At 34.5% G+C, this 18,766-nt stretch overlaps 1 protein-coding gene across 1 annotated transcript; it reads left to right on the forward strand.

Annotated features, from left to right (window-relative positions):
* The first annotated feature begins 14,688 nt into the window (after window positions 1-14,688).
* On the forward strand, window positions 14,689-17,656 carry LOC105781320 (putative disease resistance protein RGA4). Its single transcript, XM_052627160.1, has 2 exons — window positions 14,689-17,260; window positions 17,453-17,656. The coding sequence occupies exon 1, from the start codon at window positions 14,689-14,691 to the stop codon at window positions 17,257-17,259; it is 2,571 nt and encodes an 856-aa protein (XP_052483120.1). The 3' UTR covers window position 17,260; window positions 17,453-17,656.
* The last annotated feature ends 1,110 nt before the right edge of the window (window positions 17,657-18,766 follow it).

Raw genomic sequence — 18,766 nt, forward strand, 5'->3', positions numbered from 1 at the left:
ATTGGATTTTTTCATTTTAAGCAATTTCCCTTTTTCCTTGTTCTCCGATGGAATGAAGGTGGTAACTGGTGAGTGTTCGTTGGATTAAAAGATGAGAGAGCCATTTGCCTACCAACACCAATCACACACAAAGAAACATTTGTGATACTCAAAAGAGTGTGCTAAAATCCGTGGTAGAACCCCCTACCCCTACATATCAAGCCTTTAAACAATTTATCCCTTTTTTTTTTTTTATTCATCAAAGCTTCACCATTAAATTTCTCTAAGGGAAGATGAAAAAAAAAATAGGGAATGTGAAAAAAAGGCTGAATAATTTACGTAATAATTTTCAAATTTAAACATCAAACTATAGTTGCTCTTACTCTAAAGTTTTCTTTAGGTACTTCATATTAGCATCCGGATACATGATAAGTTTATAGTAAGTTATGTATCATGTTTTTAGAGAAAAGTCATGAATATTAGAATTAGTCTTGAGATATAAATGTCGAATCACTTTCAACTTATGAGTTACTTTTTATGGACAAAATCGTAAAACCAAATAGTTTGAAGAAAAAATACATTTTCCATCATGACACTATAGCATAAGGTTATCTTTAGTATAATTTTTTCTTCATTTCCCATAACATTTTTCCATAAATTGGTATTAAAATGAAAATGATATTAAATCAGACAAATGCCATATATGAAATGAAACAACAAAGAATACCACAGATTTTATTAAATAGTGAAAAGGGCTAATCATGTTTTTAGATTAAGGTACTTTCATAAGTATGAAGTATACTAAAGATTTCGTAAACTCTGATATTCTTCTTTAACGTGGCTTAAACAAAAACATGTTTATCAAACATTTTTCTTATCTTAATTCTCTTCATAATCATCATTATCATTCAATTTACCTTGAATCGCAAGATAACAGTCCGATAACTAATAGTTGATAAAGTACTCCCTTTGAGAAGGCAAGATGCAAATGCCCATGAATATGCGGTCAAAGCAAAAGTATAAATGTTCATTTTTCTTCAAGAACGTCTATCCTATACCCAAATATAGAACTATAATCTTTAATGACCTTCCAAATATATCAAAATTTTGATAAAAGTAAATGTAACTTATGAAAATCTAGAAAAAGAAGTTGACATATTGATTGTAACAGTCCGGTTTTGACCCTAATCAGTGTTGACACCATTTTTTTTGTGAAAACGGGGTCGACTTGGATTTTGAAAACGAAAATGAAAATGGGAGTCGCCATCAATCTTTTTTTATGAGGTGTGATTGGGTCACCTCGAAAAATAGTTGCTTTTAATAAACGGTTTAGATTTATTAAAACAATGCTTTTGGTCTGCGAAATTCAGAAAAAAAATGGTCGGGAGTCGATTACGTACGAGGAAGGATTAACACCCTCGTAACGCCCAAAAATTGGTACCTAGTTGATTAATTGGTGTCTTAGTGTCGAAGATTTGAAACTTTGAAGAGTTTTAAAAATACGATCCTAAAAAATCTGTATAAATCAAATTACCCGTTAAGGCCCTCTCATTTCGGAGAGAGAAAATGTCACACCCAATGAGTTAGGGCATTATGTTTCACCTCCTCAAAAATGAGCTTGTCCAAAAAAACTCACGCAATAAAATTTAAAAGGATATTCAATTGTTTAAGTCAGATGAAAAAATCGCAACCCAATACATTAGGGCACAATTTCTCAAAATTCTAAACATTGAATATTGCTTTTTTTTTTTTTTTAAATCCTCATCTCGAAAAAAAATGTGTCATATCCAATGCGTTAGGACACAACGTATTGAATCCCCGACAATGGGCTTTTTATGTTATTATTATTATTATTAAAGAGCATTCTCGATTATTAGATTCAACGAAGAAAATTGGAACCCAATACGTTAGGGCTCAATCCTCTCGAATCTAAACACGAAATTTTGCTTATTCAAAAGTTGAAACTTTTGCGTCGAGATAAATTAATCTAATTTGGAATAGTGGAAATGAAACACGAGGTAAATATGCGTACAAAGCAATATTAAATGCGATAGTAAAAAATAATACAAGCAACAACAATAAAAATGAATGGATAAAGAGGACAAATTAATAACATGTAGAATAACAAACATATGAACAAATTAGATTGAAATATTCTCTTAAAACTAATAATGAAAACATGAATAAATAATTAAAATGAACATGAACAAAGTGATAAAAATATTAAAATATAAATATGTACATATATATGTATGTGGAAATTATAAAATATAAAAACAAGACAACAAGGATATACGTAAAATATATAAATGATGTATGTGTATATAAATTATAAAATAAAAAATATATAAAAGGGCACTTTTCAAAATATAAAAATATATAAATAGGTATATATATATTTATGAAAAGAAGATGTGTATGTAGGTATATATAGTCGTGTGTATAAATTATAAAACATATAAAATATAAAAATATGTATATATGCATGTATATAAATAGGTTATACATATGCATATTTTAAAATTGTGAAATATAACAAATATATATGTATAAATATAAATTATAATATATGTACATATGTGTATTATAAAATGTATATAAGTATACGTATATTTTAAGATTATAAAGTACATATAAAAGAATATATTTATGTATATATATTTTAAAGTTATAGAATAAAAAACGTATGTGTCTGTATAAATATAAAAACATAAAATATATGTGCGTATATATATATGTATGAGTAATTATAATAATAATAATATAATAAGACAAATATATTTACAATTTTCATAAATAAGTATAAATGGAGATATAACAATAATAACAATAATATTGATAATAATACTAATACTAATACTAATAATAATAATAATAATAATAATAATAATAATAATAATAATAATATATTAGTTTTAATAAAAATATATGATAATAAAAATAATAGCGCATATTAAAATAACGTATATATATAAAGATAAATGAAAATATAAATAAAACAAAAATTAATAGTTAAAAGAAATAAAAAATACGAAAGGGATTAAATAGAAATCAGAAATAAATTTAAGGGTGAGAAAACGAAACTAAATATTGTTTGGGGATCAAATCAGGAAACGCACAGAAAAGAAAGGACCAAAACAGTAAATATCCCGGTCCATTCTATACATAGCGTTTCAGTAAGGACCGAATTGAAAATACAAGGAAAAAACGGGGTGAAATTGCAAAAGTGAAAGATATTCAATTGAAAACGCAAAGAAAAGCGGAAGGACTAGGGTAGCAATTATACCCTAGTCACAAAACACGCGGATCTTCCTGGTAAACGGGTCAGGTCGAGTCAAATGGCCTCAAAACGACATTGTTTTGAGGCCGAATGAAACAGGCCAAAACAGCGCCGTTTCAGAGTCTTTAAAAACCCTAAAAAAAAACCTAATTACATTTTAGCAGCCTCAACAATAAAAAAAGGACAGAGAGCCTCCACCTCTTTTTGGCCCCCCGAACTCCGGCGCCAACCTCAACGGCGGTCCACCGTGTGGCCACCGTGGCCAAGGGCCGACGCGGCTCGAGAAGGTCCCCTTTTGACCGGGTCCAAAAATAAACCCGAAGATTCGGGTTTTCGACCCCCAAAACTAAAAAGGAAGGCCCTTAACCTTCTCCCTTTTTTATTTTATTAATAGTTTTTTTAAAAGAAAAAACTGATTTAAAAAGAAGAAAAAAATGATAAAATAAAAAAATCGAAAAACAGTAACCTTTGCTTTTATTTCTGATGTTTGTTCTCTTAATATTTGATTCTTGATGTCCCTCAATTACATTCATTTGTTTGGCTTTTATAGCCGTATTACATTGTTCTTGTGCTACTGCTTTTTCTCTGTTTCTTTCTCTGCTTTTGTCTTTCTCTTTTCTTGCAGGTGGTGGAGTCAATGACGATGGAGGGGCAGATCCCCTTGCTATTTTGGTGAAACATCGACAGAGAGGGTCAGGCCTCGGGACGAGACGAGAGCGGAGTGCCCAATGAGGAGCGGCGCACATGGGAGCTAGGGTTTCTGAGAATGAGTTTAGGTTGTCGGCCAACGGGCCGCTTAAGGTTTTGTTATTTTGGGCTATTTGGGCCTCTTTTGTAAATGGACTTTTTTATTAGTTTTATTTGGTTTTATTTTATTTAGTTTTTGGCCTTACAATCAGAACAGTAGTTTTGGGACCATAAATTCGAGTCAGAAAAATATTTAAATATTATTATTTGTGTTTATACTATGTGAATTTATATCCATGAAATTTTCATGTTTTAATTTTGTCGTTTGAGTGCTGATTTAATAAAAATGTTCAATTGCGTAAGATGAAAAAGTTGATAGTTAAATATGTAAGGGCCGAATTGTTGATGTCTTTATAGCATGAGGTATTTATGATGCAATTAGACCATTTAATTCATGCATGGACACTTTTGGACATGAGTTAGTGGAAATGGAATAAAATTATAAAGGTTAAAAATGAAAATAAATAATTATATGATAATTAAATAAAACAAAAGCATAAAATAAAGCCATTATCATCTTTGTTGGCCGAATATAGCAAAGAAAGAAAATCATCCATGGCTTTTTAGGTTTTGGCTACTATCAAGCTTAATTCAAGATTTGTTTTTGCTCGGTTTTTGATAATTTTTACGTTTTTGAGATCGTTGCTATGAAATCTGTAAAGCCCATGTTGTAATTTTTTAATTTGATGATGATTTTGTGTTTTTCTATTGATGATAGCTTGTGATTTTTGTTATTTGTTGATAGAAAATAAAAGATATGTGATAGATTATAATGTTTTGTCTTTGGATTTTTGATAAATTTGAGTAATTTGGGTTAAATTGTGAAAATAATATTTTGAGGGATTAAAATGTGAAATAAATGAAATGCATGGACTTTTATGAGAATGGTGAAGATTCGGGCTAAGCATGATGTGTGCAAAATTTGCATGTTTTGTGTTTTGTGCAATCTGGACTAAATTGTAAAAAGTGTTAAATGTTAGGGGCAAAATGGTAATTTGTCCATTTATGTGTTTTTGGGTGAAATTGAGTGGAATAATATTTGAATGAGTTTAATTTGAATATGTTTAGATCAAGAACCAAAGAAATTGGATTTGGATCGGGAAAAAACAAAAATAATCGAATAGTCGTTTATTTCCGTCCGTCGATATCCAAGGTAAGTCTATAGCATATAAATGCTGTTAATTTTGAATATATGTAAATTTTATATGCTGAATTGAATTTTATGAATATAAATATGTATTGGCAGAAAGTGTATAAGCTTAGGAAATATGGTTACGAGATTGATTCAATTGAGTTACACCGTCCGAAAGTCCCATGCGAACCTTAGGAATATTTAGGATACATATGTCATGAAATAGAATTTTGTTATGTGTTATCGTGTAAGACCACGTCTGGGACGTTGGCATCAACTTGTGACTTACGTGTAAGACCTTTTCTGGGATAGTCGCATCGATATGTGATTACATGGAAGACCACGTCTGGGACGATGGCGTTGTACGAAATGTTCGATTATCCGAGTATCCTTTTTAATTTCGAATGGTTCAACGGGCAATAGTAAGTTAAGATCGAGTGTAAAATCGAGCTAGAAAGGATCAGGTACGTACTCATACTAAGTTATAAAAAAAATTAAGATAAGATGAATGTTGAATTGGTGGTATAATGTTATATGTTAATGTGAATTATGTGATAGTATATGTGAATATATATATATATATATATATATATATATATATATATATATTTGGCCTAATGATGTAAATGTATTATAAAAAGTAATGGTTAAGTGTACTAATATTTGAATGAGTATTTGGCCAAAGGAGAATTTATGCAAATTTTATATATTTTGACTTAGGAAATTATAAGTTGGAAATGTACATGGATTATTAATAGATTATTTCGATTTGACTAGATTAATTTTGTATATGATTAAACGTTTCCATTGCTTATGACTTACTAGGCTGTTAAAGCTTACCGTGTCTATTTGCTCTTTGTTTTTTTTTTTAGATTTTGAAGGTTGGTTATGAGCTCGGGGATCATCAGAGAAGTCTCTATCGACTCCTTTCGGTATATTATTAAGTTGAATTCGAACTTATGGCATGGATAGGCTAGTTATTATACTTGATTTTTGGGTATGTAAATATGAGTCATGCGAAAATGGCTTATTCATTTTGGTTAAGCTTGGTTTTTATGCTTTTGGTCTAATGAATATATATATATATATACATATATATATATGATGCTTAAGCTTATGCAAAATTTCGGTTATGATATATAAGTGTGATGTGTTTGGCATATTTGTTAATAGTTGTATAAATTAGCTATATTTGAGCCTATTTGAAAGCAATATGTGTATCATAGTTATATGATGTATTTAGTATATGCATGAAAATGTAGTCTCAAAAGTTGATATAATTTTCTATTATTTGGTTTTGATTGAATATGAAATGAATAGTCTTATATTACGGTTAAGTAATGGGGAAAATGATGGAAGTATTATTGACTTATGATATGTGTTAGTAATTTCCTTGGAATGAATATGCTATGTGTAATACTCAACTTTGCCCAGGGCCCAATCTAAAACCCAAAATAAATAAACATCAAAAAATAAAACAATAAACAGTCTATTTTTACAAATAACCCAAACCCAAATGACCCAATACCTAGCCCACTAACCTAAACCCTAGCCCAACTGCAATGTGGTCCTCAACAAAAACACAACACAGCAGAAACCCTAAGCAGTGGCAACAAACCGGCCATAGAATCGCCCCTTTGCTCGCCTCCGTCGTAGCACCCACTCACAAGACGTCGCAAGACGTTCTCCTCCAAAGACGCACTGTAACGAACCACGAATAGCAAATAATAACAAAAAATATAGCAAGAATTAAGGGATTTTTTTATTTTTTTCTCTAAGATTCGGCTATAAAGACCGAATGATGATTTTGTAAAGAGGGAGAGGAGTAGTATCGAAAAGAGTATTAAAAATACAAAAACAGAGAATCTAAAGATTTTTGGAGGTGATTTGTTTTTTATTTTGCTCTTCGAGTTTTCTTCTTACTACTTATATATACTTTTTGTTTCATTTTTTAAAGAAAATAATAAAGAAAGAAAATGAACGGCTTACATGGCTTCGAGCACCGTTTGCGGTGGCTCCACGGTGGGCATGGCGGCTGCCTGGGCAGGGTATAAAACCCTAGCAGAGAACCCCATTTCTCCTCTGCTTTCCTCTTAAAAGAATGAATGTTGTGGAGTGAGATCTGAAAAGAAAGCAAAAGAGAAATAGGGAGGAAGAAGAAGAAATTAAGAGAAATAGAAGAGAGAAGTCAGCAGAAGAATACTTGCTTTTTCATTTCATAACCTCCCATCGATACTGTTTTGGTGTATATAGAAACCAACTAACAGAATTCAACAATAAGGTCTAAACACATCGTTTTAGAAACATCATAAAAGGCACCGTATAACTAAACTAAAACAATTATAAAATGCAGCGTTTAAGACTCAAACAATTAAAACAATTATAATGAAAATGTAGATAAAATGACCGTTAGCTGTTGCCATAACAATTGCCCCTCCTGCAAAAATATCCTTGTCCTCAAGGATCAAACGTTGGAAAGCGTTGTTGAAGCTCCTGAAGCTTCTCCCATGAAGCATCCTCCGGAAAGGTGTCCGCCCATTCGACCAGGACCTCCACAGCAGCATGATTCCCCTGTTTAACTAAAAGCCTATCCAGAATTCGCACGGGTGTCTTAAGAAGAGTGCCATAAAACCCAATCGGTGGAAAATTTGAAGCACTCACCGCTGAGCCTATATGCTTCTTCAATTGTGAAACATGAAAAATAGGATGAATACGAGCCGATGATCGTAGCGAGAGTTTGTAAGCAACCTAGCCGACTCGAGCTTCTACCGGAAAAGGTCTAAAATATCGAGGTGCTAACTTTTGATTTTTAAACTTACGCAGGGAATGTTGACGATATGGTTGCAGCTTCAAGTAAACCAAATCGCTTACCTGGAATTCACGTTCAGACCTTCGTTTGTCAGCCATCTGTTTCATCCGATCTTGTGCCCGAGTGAGATGGAACTTCAGAACCTTGCGCATAGCCTCCCTATTTTGCAATGTTCTATCCACCGTAGCCACCGGAGAAGCCCCCGCCACATATGGTAAGTGGAGAGGTGGTACTTGCCCATAAATAGCCTCGTACGGAGTAGTGTAGATAGCCGAATGATAGGTAGTATTGTACCACCATTCAGCCAATGGCAACCAAGCTGACCAAGTAGAAGGTTTCTCACCTACCATACATCTCAAATACCCTTCGAGACCTTTGTTAAGAATTTCAGTTTGGCCATCCGTTTGAGGGTGGTATGCCGTAGATCGTTTCAATTTGGCGCCCATTTGTTTGAACAATTCCTGCCAGAACGAACTTAGGAAAATTTTGTCCCTATTAGACACAATAGACTCAGGAATTCCATGCAATTTATAAACATGAGTAAGATATGCGTGAGCCACAGTAAGAGCAGTGAAGGGGTGAGCCAATGCAATAAAATGACCATATTTGGTCAAACGATCTACCACGACCAAGATGGTCGAATTACCCTGTGATAGTGGAAGACCCTCAATAAAGTCCATACTGACATCACTCCACGCCCGGTCTGGTATAGGTAAGGGCTGCAATAATCCTGGTGAAGCAGAATTTTTAGCTTTGCAACGCTGACAAATAACACACTCACGTACCCATTATTTAACGTCCTTCGACAACCCTTTCCAATACAAATATGCTAAAATTCTATTACGGGTGGCATGGACCCCTGAATGATCTCCTAAGGCTGTGTCATGGAAAAGACTAAAAATATGTCTTCGAAGTTGAGAATCATTACCGACCACGACCTTGCCCAACCGGCGAAGAAATGTACCATGCCATGAATATTTTGGGTGCATTTGAGGCTGATTTCGAACGTCCTGACACAATTGAAAAAGCTTCTCATCTGTTGTGTATGACTCAATGATACGCTCCCATATCGTGGACCAATCCGGCTCAACATTCCCCACACATTGCAGCAACTGAGAATCAGGGTCAAGGGGTTTCCTAGATAACGCATCAGCCACTGTATTTTGAGCCCCCTTGCGGTAAACAATCGAGTAATCATAACCCAACATCTTAGCGACCCATTTCTGTTGGAATGGTGTAATAGCCTGCTGATCAATCAGAAACTTCAAGCTTTGGTGGTCTGTTTTAATAAAAAAATGCCTTCCAATAAGATAAGAATGCCATTTTTTAACAGCTAAAATTACCGCAAGCATTTCCTTGTCATAAATGGATAAAGCTTGATATTTGACGCCTAATGCCTTGCTAAAAAATGCCACCGGTTTACCCTTTTGTTGTAGGACAGCTCCCACCCCATGACCGCTCGCATCCGTTTCGACACAAAAGGGTTCTTGAAAATTCGGTAAAGTTAAAACAGGCGCTTGACACACAGCTACCTTTAGTTGGTCAAAAGCTATTTGTTCCACCTCTGACCATTGCCATGGAACATTCTTCTTAAGTAAGGTGGTAAGGGATGTGGCTAGAAGTCCATACCCTCTGATGAACCTTCTATAGTATCCCGACAACCCTAAAAAACCCCGCAACTCTTTAACTGATTTCAGAATAGGCCAATCCAACACACCATTTACCTTAGTTCGGTCCATACTAACTGTACCTTTCGATATTACATGCCCTAAATATTCCACCTGTACAACTCCAAAAATACATTTCGATTGCTTAGCATAAAGTTGATGGGTCCTCAATACCTGTAATACCTCCTGTAAATGAGTCAAATGGTCTTTCCATCCCCGAGAATACACAAGTATATCATCGAAAAAGACCAGTACTGATTTTCTCAAAAAGGGTCGAAAAATTGAATTCATAAGTGACTGAAAACTTGATGGAGCGTTGGTCAAGCCAAACGACATTACCAAAAATTCGTAATGGCCGGTATGAGTTTTGAAAGTTGTTTTATGCACATCCTGCTCACACATTCAAATTTGATGGTAACCCGAACGTAAATCTAACTTGGAAAAGAAGTGAGCCTCCCCCAACTCATCCAACAGTTCCTCGATGATCAGAATAGGAAATCTGTCTTTAACCGTCAATTGGTTAAGCTGCCGATAGTCTACACACAGCCTCCAACTACCGTCTTTCTTTTTAACCATCACCACCGGAGACGCAAACGGACTATTACTGTCTCGGATAATTCCAGCTTGCAACATCTCCTGTATGAGCTTCTCAATGTCAGTTTTTTGAATTACAGGATATCTGTAAGGTCGTACCTTAACCACCTTGGATTCATCCATCAAAGGATTTTTGTGATCGTGTAACCGTGGAGGTGGTAAACTGGTAGGAGTTTGGAAAACGTCTTCAAATTCAATAAGCAGGCTACTTAGATCGGAAGACAACTGCGTTGGACGCATGGTCAAAGTGGTCTGCTCGCAAAAAGCTAAAAGCATTGGGCAAGGGTCGTTACCCACTAAGCTCAGGCATTTAGATAGTTTTCGACTAGGAACAATGTGCATAGAACCCGGTACAGTACCACGCAAAGTACAGCTCTGTGCCAAATGAGTAAACTGCATAGTCAAGTTAGAAAAATTCCACGCAATTGAACCTAAAGATAATACCCACTGAATACCAAGTACCAAATCAAAACCCTTCACAGATAGAACTAAGAAATCCGTTGTGAACTTATGTCCTTGTGCTTCCCAACCAACAGCCCTGCATAGCCCTTGAGTACATAGTCGGACTCCGTTTGCCACCATAACTCTCTTATTAGGACCCGATTCTAATGGTAACTCCAACCGTTTCGCCACCTTGAAGTCTATAAAATTGTGGGTACTACCCAAATCCACCAAGACGATCACTTCCATATGATTAATAACAGCAGGAAATTTCATAGTGCTATGCCCTTGCAGCCCCTACAGCGCATGTAACGACAGTACATGAGTAGGACTCTCTAGAGCCTAGTCCACTGAATCTAACTGCTACGGACAGTCTTGGAAGTCTTCAAGAGAAGGGCTCTTCGAATCAACATTATAATCCCCTAACAGCTCCACTACAAGTTGGTACACCTGAGATTTTGAACACTTGTGGCCAGGTGAATACTTCAATCCACACCAAAAACACAAACCCTTTTTCCTCCTATCTTCTAACTCCGCCTGGGATAGGGATTTTGAAGGAATTCGTTGCCCCGGTTTACTATTGTTCACAGGTTCCCCTGCTGCAACCACGTTTCCACCATTACGCTGCAATTTGGGTGTAGGGAAAAAAGACCTTGCTGTATGAACTCCGCTACTAACAGGAGGCTCTTTTTTCAAAGACCCTAACACAATGTTCTCCACTTGTCTTGCTAAGTTATAAGCCTCCACCAATGTTTGAGGTTTAAACAAACGGAGATATTGGCCAATTTCAGTTTTGAGATTACTAATAAATATGCTTAACGCATAAGGTTCTGGTAGATTCAACTAATTTAGCAGACTCAAGAATCCATCATGAAACTGATCCACTGATCCATGCTGTTTGAAAGTTACTAGTTCAGCCATAGGATCTAAAAAAGTCTCAGATCTAAATCGTTCTCTAAGTCCCCTTGCATACACCTCCCAAGTCAACAATGGTAACCCTCCATGCCTACGTACAAAGAAATGATGCCAATCTAGTGCTCTCCCTTCAAGATGCAGCATAACCACCCTAATTTTTCCGTGGTCACCCACACCCTCAGCCTCAAAATATTGTTCCAATTTTGACCACCATCCCCTAAAATTATCTCCATCAAAATGAGGACAATCAACCCGAAAAGAAGAATGCTCAACCTCAGCTACACCCCCCCGAGAAGACAGGCTCGAATGACCAAAATCATGCATAGGAGACACTACTAAGGGTTCCTTTGCTGGAAACCCAGGAGGAGAACCTAAAACTCCTTTTCCCTTCCCGATCACTGAACCCGAGACAGCCCCTGGTAGATGCTGACCAAAGTATTGTTCAAATAAAGACTGGATCTCCGAACGAAGCTCCGATCGTACTTCAGAACGTACCTCTGTTTTAATTCCTTCCTGAAATTCTTTTAATCGCGCATCAATTTGAGCATCCAACTGAGTGAGCTCTATTTGCATTTGCGAAAACTCCCCTTGCAATGTGCCTAATTCCCGCTGCATTCTGGTGGTTACTCCATCCCCGGCCATGAGAATCGACGGCTCTGATACCTTTGTTGTGGAGTGAGATCTGAAAAGAAAGCAAAAGAGAAATAGGGAGGAAGAAGAAGAAATTGAGAGAAATAGAAGAGAGAAGTCAGCAGAAGAATACTTGCTTTTTTATTTCATAACCTCCAATCGATACTGTTTTGGTGTATATAGAAACCAACTAACAGAATTCAACAATAAGGTCTAAACACATCGTTTTAGAAACATTATAAAATGCACCGTATAACTAAACTAAAACAATTATAAAACGCAGCGTTTAAGACTCAAACAATTAAAACAATTATAATGAAAATGTAGATAAAATGACCGTTAGCTGCTGCCATAACAATGAAATAGAAATGGTTTTTCAAGAAAAATTTTGATTTAAGTATTAAAGGAGAACGGCACCGTTTTGAGGTAAAGCCATCAGTGCCAAAACGATGTCGTGTAAGGCTACCCGCGTGAGACCCGACTCGTTTTCTCAGGATCCCGTGTTTTTACTTTTAATGGTCCATTTTCGCAATTGGTCCTTCGATTTTTAGAAGCGTGTTTAAATCAATTTTTTTGTTTCTTTTAAATTTGGCCGCATGCTTTATTTTTGTTTCATTTCGATCCTTATTAAAACGCAGTATTTTGGGGAAAAGGGTAATTTCCCTTTTGATCCCCCTCTGTTATGTGCGTGTTCAATGGGGTTCGCATATTTGTGTTTATTTCGAATTTGCTCTTAAATTTTTGCCTGAATTTCAAATTAGTCATTCTTTTTATTTTTGTATTATTATTATTATTATTATTATTATTATTATTATTATTATTGTTATTGTTATTATTATCATCATCATCATCATCATCATCATCGTCGTCGTCATCGTCATCATCATCATCATCATCATCATCATCATCATCATCATCATCATCATCATCATCATCATCATCATCATCATCATCATCGTCATCATGTATATCTTTAATGCCAAATTTTATTATATATACATGCATACATTTTGTAATATTTATGTACATATTTTTATAATTTATATATATACGTACACTTTTTAAAATTATTATAAATACATTTTTTGCATATTTCATGTTTTATAGACATATAAATACTTATATACATGCGTATTTTGATACATATATATACATATTTTCATAATTTCCTTACATGTTATACTTATACATTTTTATTTTTGTAAATACATATACATATATTTTAATATACACATGTGTATGTACATTTCATGTTTTTCATATCTATATGTTTTTTACATATTTCATAACTTCAAAATATACATGCATACACATACTCTATATTTTATATATATATATATATATTTCAACTCATACACATACTTATGTGCACATATGTATGTACTTATATTTATATATATTTCCTAATTTTAAAACATATATACATATATATTCTTCTTGTTTTTATAATTTTACGTATATACATATATATATATATTTTATTTCTTTCACGATTTCGTTGTTTCGCACGGTTTACTTCTTTGTCTTTATGTCCATTTTATTCAAATAGCTTGTCTACTTATTGAGTTGTTTTTATTTTTCATTGGTTGTTGCTCGTGCTACTCTCATTTGCATCACTGTATTTATCATTGCTTGTCTTGCACGTCAACGATACAATTTATTTTCGCATTTTTATGACTTCGTGTTTTATTTTACTCGTTACATCAAAATTTGTTTCGAATAAATAACATTTCGTGTTTTGAGATTCGGGAAAGTTGTACCCTAACTTAGGGGGTTTCGATTTCCTCAATAAATCCAAATACACGAATTTTCTCAAACATTTTTTGATAATCTCGGGAACTAATAAAAGATTGTGTTCTAACTTACGGAATATGGTCTCTTCTAAAACTCGAGATAATTAAATTTTTTTCAAATAAATATTTCGGCATTCATTCTCGTATCGGGAATTTTAAACATTGCGTCCTAACTTACGGGACATAACTTTCTTTCTCGCTTAACGTGAAAATAAGTCTGTGTCTCAAAAATCCACAATATTTATCTCAAGTTACATGTTAGTCATTATTGTTTGAAATGTTACATTTTAGTCACTTACATTAACATTTTTTTACGAAATTATCGCTCTGCCGTTAAAATTTGTTATTTCTCAAACGATAGGCCAATATGACAGTTAAAATGAGTTTTAAATATTAACGATAGAGTGACCATTTTCTTTATAAAACGATAACAAAAGTAATTAAAAATAACATTTTAAATGGAAGTAATTAAAATGTAGCCTAAATCAAATAAAAATGTTTATTTGGATAGTTTACCTTATTTCTTTTTTTTAATTTATCAACACACCGTAGTTAAGTTCCAGCCAAGTCAACTATGAAGCCTAGTCAACAATCAAAAGCAGATATTTGGCTGAAAATAATAAAATCATTATTGAGTGCCTCAATCATTCATTTGCCTTCCTTCCCCTCAACCATTCAAGCTTTGCTCTAGAAATTCAATTATGGCGGAAACGTTTCTGTTCAATATTGCAGAAAGGGTTCTCGCCAAAATTGGCAATCTCTCTGTAGACGAAGTTCGCTTGGCGTTTAATGTCAAAACCGATCTGAAAAAGCTGGAGGACACCATGATCAGCATTAAAGCTGTGCTCTTGGATGCCGAGCGGCAACAGCACCAAAATGAAAAGCTGTGCCTCTGTATGTGGAAGCTCGGAGACATCTTTTACGATGCTGAGGACGTTATTGACGATTTCAAGTGTGAAGCTCTCTGGAAACAGGACGCCATCAATCATCCCGACATCAACAACTTAAAGGTGCGACTTTTAGGTTCCTGTTGTTTGCCTCTTTCATTCTATTTAAAAATGAGTCATAAAATCAAAGACATCAATGGGAGACTAGGCGAACTTGCCACTGAGTGGAAAAGCTTTGATCTAAGACAGTGTAGCGACAACCGACATGTTTTTCGCAGAGAGACCATCTCTTTTGTGGATTCTTCTGATGTTATTGGTAGAGATGAGGATAAAAAGAACATTATTAGTATGTTGATGAAACCAAGTGAGGCTCGAAATGTCCCTGTCATTCCCATTGTTGGAATTGGGGGTTTAGGAAAAACCACGCTCGCTCAATTAGTTTACAATGATGATCGAGTTACTAGCCTTTTTCCTTTGAAGATATGGATCTGTGTTTCTGAGGAATTTGATCTTTCTAGATTGCTCAGGCTGATTATTCAGTCTGTAAATACAGGAGAAAGATGTGATGATTCAACCCTTGACGCCTTGCAAGCTCGTTTGAGAAGCCTTTTGACTGATAAGAAGTTCTTGCTCGTCCTGGATGATGTGTGGAATGAAAATAAAGCAAAATGGGTTGAGTTAAGAAATTTGTTGAGATCAATAGATGGCTTGCCTCAAAGCAAAATAATCGTGACTACTCGGAGTTTGAAGGTTTCCTCGATAATGAGTTCAATTTGCCCTTATGAATTGAAAGGTCTTTCTTTTGAAGACTGTTTGACGTTGTTTACAAAATGGGCTTTTAATGATGGTGATGAGAGACATTATCCAAATCTCATTAGAATCGGGGAGGAGATTGTGAAAAAATGCAAAGGGGTTCCTTTGGCAGTAAGAACATTGGGAAGCCTACTGTTTCAGAAAACGGATGAATCTGATTGGATCTATATAAGAGAGAGTGAAATATGGAGAGTTGAGCAACATGAAAACGATATTTTACCAGTGTTGAAGTTGAGTTACAATCATTTGCCATCTCATTTGCAACGATGTCTTGCTTTTTTGTCCTTGTACAAAAAGGATGAGATCTATTTTAGTTATAGAGTTATCAATCTTTGGATGGCAAATGGACTCCTTGAGCATCCAAAGCAAAACCAAGAGTGGGAGGATGTTGGCAAACGGTATTTGAATGAATTACTGTCAAGGTGCCTCATCCAAATGGATCAGGATTATGGGTTGATTTTTACCTTCAAAATGCATGATCTGGTACATGATCTTGCATTAGATGTGTCTCAAAAAGAATGTAAAACAGTGAATTCGGAAACAGAAACGGTTGATGAAAATGTTCGCCATTTATTATTATGTGATGAGAAGTTGGTTGGAGTTCCACGTGTTTTGGAGGAAATGAAAAATGTTCGAACAGTAATCATCCAAGATGCTTCGAAGGAATCAAAGACTACTCATGAATCACTTATAAATCTATGTCTCTCCAATTTCAAGTATCTACGAGCATTAGAATTAAGGAAGTCACCATTGATGGCTTTACCAAATTCCATTGGTACCTTGAAGCACTTACGAGACCTTGACTTGGTCGGATGTAGTAGTATACGTGAACTCCCGAGGTCTTTCGATAAGCTTCGCAGCTTGCAATCGTTAAATTTGGGAGGTACTAGTTTGAAGCAGTTGCCTGACAGCGTGCAAAGGTTGATTGAGCTTAGACATCTAGTAATAACCATTAAAGCTACGCATTTGAAAGAAATACGAGCAGGATGTTGGACTTCTCTTCAATACTTGGAATTGAGGAGCTGTATGGAATTAAAATGTTTACCTGAAGGAATGCAGTATCTGAAGTCACTTCGGACACTTGTCCTGGGTGGTTGTGATAAACTTGTCTCATTGCCACGGAGCCTGAAACTCCTAACCAAGTTGGAACACCTTTATATAAATTTTTGCGCGAGCATGAATTTGAAAATGGAACCAGAAGAGGAAGAAGACAAAGACCTTCAGTTGATCCTTAAAACTCTCTCGCTCTTCGGATTAGATGCCTTAAGAGATTTGCCACGATTGCTTCTTCAAGGATCTTCTTGCACTTTGCAGCAATTACGAATTAGGGGGTGTCCAAACTTGTCCGTTCTACCAGCATGGCTACCGAATCTCACTTCTCTTCAAGAACTTGAGATTGTTAATTGCATAAAATTGTCAGCTCAACCAGAGGGAATAGACCGCCTCAGCAACCTTAGAGAATTGACAATTCACTTATGTCCGGAGTTGAGCAAAAGATACAGAGAAAATGGGGGTGAAGATTGGCACAAAATTGCTCACATCCAAAAGGTTGTTATTACGGATGAAGAATGAGGTATGTGGTAAAATTTTAATTTCTCTATCAGATTCGATTCCAGATTATCTTTCCCTTTAGAGTAGAGTAGAGACGTGCCTTTTGTCCAGAATAGTCCGTTCTACCAGCATGGTTTTGGTTAGAAATTTGGTATGTTTAAAGTTAATTAAGTACTCATTGTGTTTGGAAACATTGCATGTACGAAATGGGAAGATGGAGATGGAAGAATGAAGCAGAGGTTGAGGCAGGGCAGGGAAGACTTTTACTTTATTTGCATTTGGATTTCAGTTGTAATTCTAATAAGTGAGCTTTTGCTTTGGATATTTCAGACTCTTGCTTAATGCCTTCATGCCATGGATTGTAATGTTTGTTTGATATGTATCAACTTTTAGTTTTATGCATATTTATGTTTTCTCATGCTTTATTTGTGTTTATGATTTCCTATACTTTCTTCTTCTTTTTTGTTCATTAGTATCAATCGAGGGCAATTTAAAACATTCTTAAATTTGATATTTAAATTCGAGTTCAAATAATATTAAAAAATTACATTTCTTTTAACTTGTATAAGATATTCAATTGCAAAGTCATATGTAAGTAGAGAAAATTGTCTCTGAACATATAATTTAATACCCAATGCACACTCAATTAAATTTGAAATTTTTAGTCCTGCAAGATTTCGAGGTTTTTTTTTTTCCTTTTTGGTGAATTGCATGTTGGAGTTAGCAAGTTGCAAGACATGTTAGTAATTTTGTATCGTTAATAATCAAGATAGTAAAATATAAACAAATATTAATTCATTAATAATTTAATATTTTAATTAATATTAAATTATATTATGTGGTCGGATCATAATATGAGAAAGACAATTTTTATCAATAGATAATCTAAATAGTCCGCGTTCTAATCAAAATTGATGCGGATAACTCCCTGAAGATATAGACATAGATGTCATTGTCTGAATTGACAATAGTCGGACATGATCCAAGTTGAATTTATCATAAATCTTTTTATGTATTTATTCATTTGTGATATTCATAGTGTGTTATACCTTAATCCTGAGTGGATGATAGATTATATATGCGTGACTTGTATGCTTTAATATAAATGAAAGCCCGAGTTTAAATTGATAAAAAAACCGAAAGGTAGTATGTCAGATATACTACTTCTACATGATATAGCACCATTCCACAATAATGGAATTCATAGCCCTCTAAAGACAAACGATATTCTCTCATTAACATTACATTGTTGATAAAAAAAAACGTGACTACGGGTCATTTGTCATAAGACAAATGATTTAATTATTATATGTTAATAATTACTTTTTTTATATCAAAAGATGTAATGGAAAGTATGAGATAAGATAGAATCATACAAGAAGAACATATTTTATCTCAAAAGATTAAAGATATCCTATAAGGGTAATACACTTATGACAAGGTTATTAGACGGGCACTAAATAAAGTAGTTTTGTAATGATATACAATAAGATAGAGTTCAGTCATTATACTATAGTGGAATGACCCA

The sequence above is a fragment of the Gossypium raimondii genome, chromosome 13 (assembly GCF_025698545.1).
Source record: "Gossypium raimondii isolate GPD5lz chromosome 13, ASM2569854v1, whole genome shotgun sequence".
In the NCBI taxonomy this organism is placed as follows: Eukaryota; Viridiplantae; Streptophyta; class Magnoliopsida; order Malvales; family Malvaceae; genus Gossypium; species Gossypium raimondii.

What these genes read in the sequence shown, in the direction of transcription:
- LOC105781320 (XM_052627160.1), top strand. Translation starts at nt 14,689, where the DNA reads ATGGCGGAAACGTTTCTGTTCAATATTGCAGAAAGGGTTCTCGCCAAA.